General features: G+C 42.6%; 1 protein-coding gene across 1 annotated transcript; it reads right to left on the bottom strand.

Moving 5' to 3' along the window:
* Window positions 1–737: 737 nt before the first annotated feature.
* LOC140422572 (toll-like receptor 13) lies at window positions 738–3,617 on the bottom strand. The gene is given in 3 exon segments (XM_072507580.1): window positions 738–1,290; window positions 1,293–2,274; window positions 2,461–3,617. Coding segments are annotated over 3 exon segments (2,610 nt in total). The 5' UTR covers window positions 3,613–3,617; the 3' UTR covers window positions 738–814.
* Window positions 3,618–10,926: the final 7,309 nt, after the last annotated feature.

Raw genomic sequence — 10,926 nt, 5'->3', positions numbered from 1 at the left:
AAACATTGCAGATGCTGGTAATCTGAAATAAGAACAGAAAATATTGAAAACACTGAGACAAGGTCAGGAATGAATTGTGACAAAACAAAAAGCATTAAGCTAACATTTCCCTTCTTGAGCTTTCATCAGAGCTCCTGAAACTGGTATCGGATATAATCTGACATTAGGACAAAAAGGAGTAAGACTTTACTTTGGCTTTGGAGTCAGTTTATATCTTCACAAACCTGTGCAGCCTAAATACACCTTTAAAATATTTGGCTGGCTTAGCCAAAGAATACAAGACTTCAATTCATTTTGCTGATACTGCTGACAGAAGTACTAATAATATTTGCTTTCCCACTCCCATTATTGCTATTAAAGTAACAGTGCACTGGCAATTAATTGCTTAAATGAGCGCTAGCACATTATGAAAAGATCAACATCTTTAATGAAGCATTGAGTGCATGGCAAGACATACACAGAATAATTTCCGATTCATCTTTATATAGAGTGCAGTTTCCTTTTGACACTCTTTTCAACCTTGCCTTACTACTTTCTTATCTATTGGAGCCAAGTTAGCAAGACAAGCAAACCACTTCTAAAATGCTACTAATGGGACACTTAGCTGGTCACCAGGAAAGGCATGTTAGTGGTAACTACTAGCAATATTTTTCCACCATCCTTTCACTTCAGGGGGGCATGAGATTAGTTTCAGTTTTGCATTGCTGAGAAAAAAGTTAATGATCCAAATAGCCTCCTTCAATACTATAAACATTTATGATTCCTCGACAGTTCTACCATCTTCTAGACACCACAATTATGATTCTAAACGCACTTATTCAGCCACATTTAATTGCATATTTCTTTCATCTACCATTTTTTGCCTCAAAGCATTTCCAAGTCTCGCCCAAAACAACTGTCTTTCATTTGGGTTCTCAGGCCAAGTGATATAGGTCTGCTTATTCACCAGCTTTCTCACTTTGTGATAGTTGGAGAGTCTATAGTCTGGAATTCGCTCCAGAAATATCAGAATGAGAACATCATGAAAATCAACAAAAAGCCTCATGCTGGCCAATTGGACCTCTAACCTGCACCATTCGCTCCTGAGATAATCATTACTTATCACACACAGAGTCTTTCTGCTGTTGCTGATGGCACTCTGAATGTTTTCAAAGATATCCACTCCCAATTCAAAGTCACGGTGGTGAAGGCACAGCTTTAGTGGTGGCTGCATATTTTCTTCCAAATTGGGAACCAGCTCTTCGAAGATCCATTTTTCATCATTTGAGTTGTAGGATACAAACGCATCATTTGGACTTTCTGAATCTTGTAATATAGCTCAGCTTTAGCGATATAGATGATGTACCGGAGGAACCACATCAGTTTGGCACTCACTAAAGAACAGATCAGAGTAACTGAAGTCACCACAAAGGTCGAAATGAAAAGGACTTTTTCAATGTCACTGTTGCAGATGCTATCGTCAAAATCAATGAACAGTGTCTTTGGAGCTGATCCAGCACACAGATAGCTGCCCAGGTACGGAATCTGCACAGTGGAACTGTGGACAGACCAGTTTCTGAACCATGCATTATCACACACACAGTCAAGCGAGTCATTAAACAGATCAAAATAACTCAATGACTTCAGCCTCTGAACAAATTCTTTACTAATATTTCTGATGTAATTGAAGCGGAGAGAGAAAATTTGCAATGAATCCAAGCCGGAGACCAGTTCTATCGGAATGTTCTCCATGTCGTTATTTTCCAGTCTTAGGATTTGCAGCCTCTTCAGTTTCCTGAATAGAGATGTGTTTAAAGTCAAACCTTTGTATCCCACTCCTGATATGTCTAAGACAGTTAGATTTGTCAGTGGATCCAGCGACTGAGTGTCAAAGAAAACCATTTGATTTTTCCCCATATATAACATTTGTAAATTAGATAATCTCTCAAAAAAGTTCACTGGGATGACTTGTATTCCTTCAGGGATCTGATTTTCTAGATTCAAATTTCAGAGCGATTGAAGGTGCAAAAATGGAAGATCTTTCAGTTTCCTGGTGGTTTCAAAACTGATTTTATTGGACCGAAGATCTAACTGTTCAACTGATGGCAATCCCTTAAACATATCATGACGCACAGCCTGCAAAACATTAAAGGCTAAATCAAGATACTTGAGATTAGTAAGCCCTTCAAAAGCATCAGCACTTATTTCCGAAATCCTGTTCCTTGACAAAGTAAGGATGGTAAGATTTTTCAATTGGTTAAAAGTGTATTTGCTAATTTCATGAAGATTATTCTCCTGAAATGTTAAGTTTAAAATAGATGCCAAATATGTAAAAGAGGATGGATGTCATGTGCTGATCCAGCAAGCCCTCAAATCAAGATACTTCAGCCTGTTTAGGCCATAAAAAGCCATGCCATTGAACGTTGACAATGGATTCCAAGAGAGCTCCAACTATTGCAGGCTCTTCAATGGTGTGAAGACGTAATCCTGAAGACTTTTAATGCTATTGTGCTTTAAATGTAAATTAGTTAGGAGCTTCAGCATTGACCAGGAATTATTACTGATGATGCACAGGTTGCAGTGTTCCAAAATGAGATGGTCCAGGTTCTGGAAGTGTTGAAATTCATTATCCATGAGTTGATGTATTCTGTTTCCGAACAGATCAAGAGACAAGAGATGTGACTGGTTTCCAAATTGCTTGAGATCCTGAGGTTCCATCTTATTATTCTGAATGATCAAGGATACTAATTTTGGCAAGCTCTGCAAGAGATGACGGAGTACCCCCAAGCTGCTGTGAACAGTTTTCAGATTAGACAAGTCCAGGTCAGTGATATTCTTCAAGTAGACACTGTCGAACTGAGAAATGTGAATGAAATTGCCACCAAGATGCAAGACAGCCAGACAAGGCAGATTCTGGAAGGAAGACATGTTAATGTGTTTTAACCTGTTTCTGGATAAATCAAGTTGTGTCAGGTTGGGGAGAGTCAAATTTGAAAAATCCAGTGTCTGGATGTGGTTTCCTTGTAAGCTTAAGGACTGTAGTGAATGGAGTACACAAGGACTCAGACTTAATTTTGTAATGCTATTGTTTGTGAGATCAAGAGTTAAGAGTTGCTTTAGACCCTGCACTGCATCTACAATATTTAGAAAATCTGACATAGGGTTTCGAGCGAAGCTTAGGGTCTGTAAATTTATCAGTGGTGTAAATGCTTCTTTGTCAATCCATATGATCTTATTTTTGTTCAGTAACAAGGTTTGCAAATTTACAAGACCTTCAAAAGTCAACTTGTTGAGACTTCCAATGTGATTTTCTATCAGGTTTAAGAGCGTGAGATTTACTAGTCCCTGAAAAGAATCTTTTTCAATGTTCTTGATTTTGTTCCACTCCAGCCTCAGGTCAACAAGGGAAGGAAGGTGAGCAAAACTCTTGGCACACAATCTCTGGATTCGGTTGTGAGTTAGATTCAGATGGGTTGTACTTGGAGGTAGTTTGCCAATGGCTTCCGTCAAGTTTACTATGTGCTTGTTAATGCAGATTATGTGGCTGTTGTCAAATTCATATTGGGCACATTTACTAAATCCGTAAGCCTCACTGAGAGATGAAAAGCCAAAAAATACAATCAGAAAGGTCATCAGCCATCCACTCCAGATCGTTCCCATTATTACTTACTAGTCGGTGAATATTCCAAATGATTGACAGTTAAACATTTGGTCCATATCTCATTCCATGGTAGTTTCACTTTTGCTGTAAATAATCCTCAATTTTGGACCGTAGCCTCGTTTTGAGAAAAATATAGGGAAGCGTGTCCAGCAGTCAGCACCATAGCGAAGCAGGTTGGGAAGAATGTCCTTCAGTCAGTTCTTGTTGAAAAAAAAACAAAGAGTGACGTCACAGGAAAACCATAAATTCATTAGTTGGTAAGAAACTGCTGTTAGGGATTGCTTACAAATTGCTGTAAATTAGAAAAGCATGTATACTTTCAATAAGTAGCTATACTTGGATCTAACTGAGAAAGTTCAGGCCAGTATAATAAGGTAACAAAAGTAGCATAAGGGAAGTAAAGTTAAGACTTAAAGTAAGGTCGCCAAGTACTTAAGGTAAGGACTTTGCATTGCAGCAGGAGTGTTCGGAGTAAAATAAGGTCACAAGCATTATTAGTATTCTTTAAGAGGAGTAACAAGTTTCATTTAAAGGGAAGGCATGGCAGCAGAACAAGCACACATGGTATGCTCCTTCTGTGTTCTGTGGGAAGCCATGGACACAACGACATGTGCAGGAATTGTGTCAAACTGCAGCTACTGCCTAACCGCATTTTGGAGCTGCAGAGGTGAATGGACTCACTGGGGAGCATCCACAATTCTGGGATTGTCATGGATGGCTCGTTCAGTGAGATGGTCACACTGCAGGTCATGACTGAACAGGCAGAAAGGGGGTGGGTGACCACCAGGCAGGGTAGAGGAAGGCAGGTAGTGCGAGACCTCTGAGGCCATCTCCTTCTCTAACAGATATACCATTTTAGGTACTGTTTGGGGACACTTCTCAGAGGATAGTAATGGAAACCAAGTCCATGGCAACAAGGGTGGTTCTGCTGCAAGAGTGGCAGGGCTAAAGTGATAGGGGATTCAATAGCAAAGGAAACAGACAGGCACTTCTTCGGCCACAAAGAGATTCCAGGACGGTATGTTGCCTCCCAGGTGCCAGGGTCAAAGATGTCTCGGAGCAGCTACAGGGCATTCTGAAAGGGGAGGTTGAACAGTCGGTGGCTGTGGTACATATTGGTACCAACGACATAGGTTAAAAAAAGAATGAGCTGGGAACCTAGATAGGGGAGTTAAAGCGTAAATGGGAGGATGAGTTGGGAAAGGAGTCAGAGGCGGGTCTGTGGGAGGATGCTCTGAGCAGAGTCAACCCGTCCTCATCATGTGCCAGGTTCAGCCTGATACAATTCAAGGTGGTTCACCGCGCACATGTGACAGTGGCCCAGCTGAGCATGTTTTTTGGGGTAGAGGACAAGTGTATGAGGTGTGCAGGAGGGCCTGCAAATCATGTTTTGGGCATATCCGAAGCTCAGGGGATTCTGGCAGGGATTTGTGAATGTCATGTCCACGGTCCTAAAAACGAGGGTGGCACCGAGTCCAGAGGTAGCGATCTTTGGAGTGTCAGAAAATCCGGGTGTCCAGGGCGCGAGATAGGCTGGCGTTTTGACCTTTGCCCCCCTGGTAGTCTGGAGACATTTCTTATTGACATGCAGAGACTCGGAGCCCCCGAAATCGGGAGTATGGGTAAGCAACATGGCTGGGTTTCTCAAGTTCGCCCTAAGAGGATCAGTGTTAGAGTTTGTTTGGAGGTGGCAGCCATTTATCGACTTCTTCAGGGAAAACTAAACTGTTAGCAGATACAATAAGGGGGGTGGGGGAGGAGTGTTAGGGAATAAGGGGGTAGGGGGAGTTAGTTTAGTTTAGGCGGGTACAGCGAGAGGAGATGGACGGACTTGGGGAGTATGTGTTTAAGCCACGTTGGGAGGATATGGTTGTTGGCTGGGGGGGGGGGGGGGGGGGGGGTGTTACGTACTGATTTATGTTTACATTTGTATCTTTTGTTGTTATAAACCATAAATGCCTTAGTAAAATGTTTGTCAAAAAAAAAGAATGAGCTCCTACAAGCGGAATATATGGAGTTAGGATGTAAATTACAAAGTCGGACCTCAAAGCTGGTAATTGCAGGATTACTCCCGGTGCCACGTGCTAACGAGAGTAAAAATAACAGGATATACCAAATGAATATGTGGCTGGAAAAACAGTGTAGGGAGGGAGGGATTCAGATTCCTGGAACTTTGGGATTGGTTCTGGGGAAGGTGGAACCAGTCCAAGCAGGTCTGGGACCAATGTCCTCAGCAGGGGTGTCTGCTAGTGCTACCGAGGAGGGTTTAAACTATAATGGCAGGGGCTTGGGAACCTGAACAGGGAGATAGAGCAGGGAGAAACAAGGATAGAAACAAAAGACAGAAATGTAAGAAACAAAAAATGGAAGGTAGAAAAAACAGGGGTGAGAAACAAAAGGTGTCAGAATGCAAAATGAAGCGAAGTGACAAGGTTAAAAGACAAGTCTCAAGGTCATGTGCCTTAATGCATGGAGGAGCATTTGCATTAAGGTCGGTGAAGTGGCAGTGCAAATATATATATATATATATAAACAGTTATGAAACAGTTGCAATTACAGAAAAATGATTGCAGGTTTATCAAGGATGGGAACTGAACAACCAGAGTCAATGAAATTAAATGCATGCCTCAAAGATTGATGTGGGAGAAATGGATTTGAGTTCATGGGACACGGACATCAGTACTGGAGAAAGGGTGAGCTGTTCTGTTGGTACTGGCTCCAGTTGAATCATGCTGGACCATTGTGCTGGCAAATCAAATAACTAGGGCTGTAGATGGGGCCTTTTACTAAATAGTTGGGGGGGGGGCTCATTTTCATGGAATTTTTTTAAAATCAAAGGAAAAGTTAGGTATACAGATAAATGATGAGGCTAATTGTTACCAGATAATGAAAGGAAGGGACAGAGTTTGTGAACGTCATGTTATGCTGGGGAATCTTTTAAGAGTAGGGAAAATTAACAATAGGATAAACCTAAAGGTTTTGTATCTGAATGCACGTAGCATTCAGAATAAAATTAGTGAACTAACAGTGAAAAGAGACAAAGGCGTATGATTTGGTGGCAATTATTGAGAAATGGTTACAAGGAGAGGTCTGGGAGTTGAATATCCAAGGGTACCCAGTGTTTTGGAATGATAGATTGAAAGGGAAAGGAGGTGGTATAACATTGTCCGTAAAGGAAGGGATTAGAGCTGTAGCGGGAATGATATTGGCATTGGAGATCAAGACATGGCCCGGGATTCTCCGAGGATCAATCTGCCGATCGGGTCCGATGCCATCCTGCGACCGGAGAATTGCCACCAGTGGCGGTCGTGACGGGACATCGGTCAGGGGGGCCATTGAAAGAGGCCCCCGCGGCGATTCTCTTCGGACAACTGGCCGAGTTCCCGCCGGCGTGGTTCACGTATGGTTCCGCCCAGCGGGAGCTCAGAGTCGCATCTGCGGTGGGCGTCCTGGTGGGGGGCAGGGGGATCCGTCACCCAGGGGCGGCCTCCACGACGGCCAGGCCTGTGATTGGGTGCCACCGATTGGCGGGCACGGGTGATCTGGGGTGGGGGCTACTTCTTCAGCGCTGGCCCGCTGTGTGGGTCCGCCATGTCGCGCGCATTCTGCGCTACAGGCGGCCGCCGCGCGCATGCACAGACCCGCGGCCGGAAGTGCAGGGCCCCGTATCGGCAGACGGAGCTGCGAGGAACACTCCGGGGCCCTGCTAGCCCCCTTAAAAACAGAGAGTCACTCTGGACATTCTAGAAAAAAGTCTGGAGTGATTTGCACTTGTTTTCCCCCGGGCATGGGGACATAGCCCCATTATTGGAGAATTCTGCCCACAGAATCTGGTTCATGTTGGTGAGATCTTCTGTCCCGTCGATGATGCACCTCCGTCTCAGGTTGTGTGGCAGTGAGGTGTGCCACATTGATACCTGTGGGATAGAAGATCCCGCCACCAGTCAATGGTGAGCTGCCTTCTGCCATGAACCGTGGAGCGGATTGCACAGAAACTCCAGCTCGTGGACTCAGTCTCAGTAGAAATAAGAAATAGCAAGGTAAAGAAGTCTTTGGTGGGAGTAATCTACAGGTCCCCAAATATTAGTTCCACTGTAGGGCACAGTATAAACCAGGAAATACTGGGGGCTTGTAAGAAAGGTACGATAATAAGCATTGATGCTTTTAATATGCATATAGACTGGATTAATCAAATTGGCAATGGTAGCCTCGAGGGAGAGTTCATAGAATGTACCATAAATTGTATCTAGGAATAATATGTTGTTGGACCAATCAGGGAGCAGACTGTTTTGGATTTAGTATTCTGTAACGCGATGGGATTAATTACTGATCTTGTAGTAAAGAGCCCTCTGGGGAAGAGTGATCATTGCACATTGAATTTCAAATTCAGTTGAGGGCAATGAATTTGAGTGTTCTGGTGTTGAGCTAAGGTAATTCCATAGGACTGATGTGGACCTAGCCAATGGGGCAAAAAGACTAAAAGGTAAGACACTAAAAGGTAAGGACAATAGCAGACATTTATGGAGATATTTAATCCTCCCAACTAAAATATATTCCAGAGAGGAATAAAGATTATAAGAGGGGGAAAATGCAACCGTGGCTAACTGGCGTTTATTGGCGTTAAAGATAACATTAAGGCAAAAACTCAGGCATACGATATTGCAAAGGTCAGTGGCAGGCTGGAGGATTGGGAAACATTTAAAGACCAACAAAGGGTTAATAAATGAAATAAGTAAAGCAAAGGTAAATTATGAAAGAAATCTGGTCAAAATATAAAAACGGTTAGCAAAAGATTCTATAAGTATATAAAATGGAAGAGAGTGGCTAAAGTCAATGTTGGTCCCTTAGGGAACACGTCTGGGGAGTTAATAATGGGGAATAAAGAAATGGCGATACACTAAATCAATATTATGCTTTGACTTTCATGGTGGAGGACACTGGAACCATCCCAATAGCAACAGGTAATGCAGAAGTGGTTGAAAAGGAGGAACTTAAAACAATCGCCATTACTAGGGAAAAAGTACTGAGCAAACTATTGGGATTAAAGGCAGACAAGTCCTCAGGGCCTGGTGGCCTGCAACCTAGGGTCTTACAGGAATTGGCAGCAGGAATAGTGGAGGTGCTGTTTAGAATATTCTAAATTTCCATGGATTCTGGAAAGATTCCAATGAATTGAAAAAAAGGTTAATGTAATGCCTCTGTTCAAAAAGAAAGGCAGAAAATAGGAAACTATAGATGTTTGCTTAGCGTCCGTCATTGGGAAACTTTTGAAATCCATTATTAAGGAAGTTGTAACGGGACATTTAGAAGGTCAAATAGCAATCCATCAGTCAGAATTGTTTCATGAAGGGTGAATCATGTTTGACTAATTTGCTAGAGTTCTTCAAAGATGTAACAAGCAAAGTGGATAGTGGGGGTCCTGCAATGTAATATATCTGGACTTTCAAAAGGCATTTGATAAGGAGCCGTACACAAGGTAAAATCCCATGGGGTGGCGGGTAATATATTAGCTTGGATAGTGGATTGGCGAACCAACAGAGAGCAGAGAGTGGGGTAAATGTGTCTTTTTCTGGTTGGCAAGCTATACCTCGTGATACCACAGGGCTCGGGCCTCAAGCCCCAACTATTTACAATCCATATTAATGACTTGGATGTAGGAATAGAACGTACTGTAGCCAAATTTGCAGATGACACTGAAATAGATCAGAAAGCAAGTTGCAATGTGGAAATAAGAAATTTACAAATGGATATAGATAAGTTAGGTGAATGGGCCAAAATTTGGTAGATGGAATTTAACGTGGATAAGTGTGAGGTTATCCATTTTGGTCGGAGGAATAAAAAGGCAATTTATTAGCTAAATGGAGAGAAACCTCAAAATGCTTCAAGACAGAGGGATCTGGGTGTCCTCGTGCATGAATCACAGAAAGTTAGTATGCAGGTGCAGCAAGTAATAAGGAAGGCAAATGGAATTTTGGCATTCATTGCTGCTGGAGTACAGTATATAACTGGGAAGTGCTGTTGCAACTGTATAAAAGGACATTGGTGAGACTGCATCTGGAGTACTGCGCACAGTTTTAGTCCCCTTACTTATGGAAGGATGTAAATGCATTAGAGGCAGTTCAGACAAAGTTCACTAGATTGATTCCAGGGATGAAGGACTTGTCTTATGAAGAGAGATAGAGCAGTATAGCCTATACTCACTGGAGTTAGAAGAATGAGAGGAGAACTAATTGAGGTATATGAGATGCTAAAGGGGATTGAGAGGGTAGATATAGAACAGATGTTTCCCCATGTTGGACATTCTAGAATGAGATGCCATAATCTTAGGCTAAGGAATGGCAGATTTAAAACAGAAATGAAGAGGAATTACTCTACTTAAACTGTCGTGAATCTGTGGAATTCTCTACCCCAGAGTGCAGTAGACATTGGAACATTAAAGACACTGAAGGAGGACATAGATAGGTTTTTAAATCAGCAGCGGAAGGGTTCCAGGGAGCAGGCAGGAAGGTGAAGATGGGACTGAGATGAGATCAGCCATGATCATACTGAATGTCAGAACGGACTGGAAGGGCTGAATTGTCTACTCCTACTCCTTATGTTCCTAAATTCTAAATGTGAAATGTAATCCTTTTTTAAAATTTAGAGTACCCAATTCATTTTTTCTAATTAAGTGGCAATTTAGCGTGTTCAATCCACCTACCTTGCACATCTTTGGGTTGTTGGGGCGAAACCCACGCAAACACAGGGAGAATGTGCAAACTCCACATGGACAGTGACCCAGAGCCGGGATCGAACCTGGGACCTCAGCGCCGTGAGACTGCAGTGCTACCACTGCGCCACCGTGCTGCCCGTGAAATGTAATCCTGAAGAGATCTTTGCATATTGCTTAGGTTCTGCAAGGCTGACAGAAAGCAAACATCAAACCAGTACTTAAAATGGGTGACAAATGTCTCCCAAGTTGTGGAAGTGGACCCCACTAAGTTAATAAGCAACAATCAGCATGAATTTAGATTGGGGGGTGGGGGGGCGGGGGGGGGGGGGATTCTGTGTAATCTATCCCCTCAACATGGTAGAGGATACTACACATAAAGCATGTCAAATTAAATGCCCTGTGGAATAGAAAGTAGGGCTTTTTCACTTTGAGAAATGAAATGTTTAATGGCTCTGTCATCAATGGAGGAAAACTGATTGTGAACAAAGAATGAACAAAGAAATAGATTTGAAGGAGGGCACTGTACTTGCCAGTCACCTTAAAGTTAATGTCATTTTAGTGCATTAGTTTAGAG

The sequence above is a fragment of the Scyliorhinus torazame genome, chromosome 5 (assembly GCF_047496885.1).
Source record: "Scyliorhinus torazame isolate Kashiwa2021f chromosome 5, sScyTor2.1, whole genome shotgun sequence".
NCBI classification, from domain to species: domain Eukaryota; kingdom Metazoa; phylum Chordata; class Chondrichthyes; order Carcharhiniformes; family Scyliorhinidae; genus Scyliorhinus; species Scyliorhinus torazame.
Note: the sequence above shows the minus strand (reverse complement) of the source record. Positions and strands in the feature narration are given on the sequence as shown.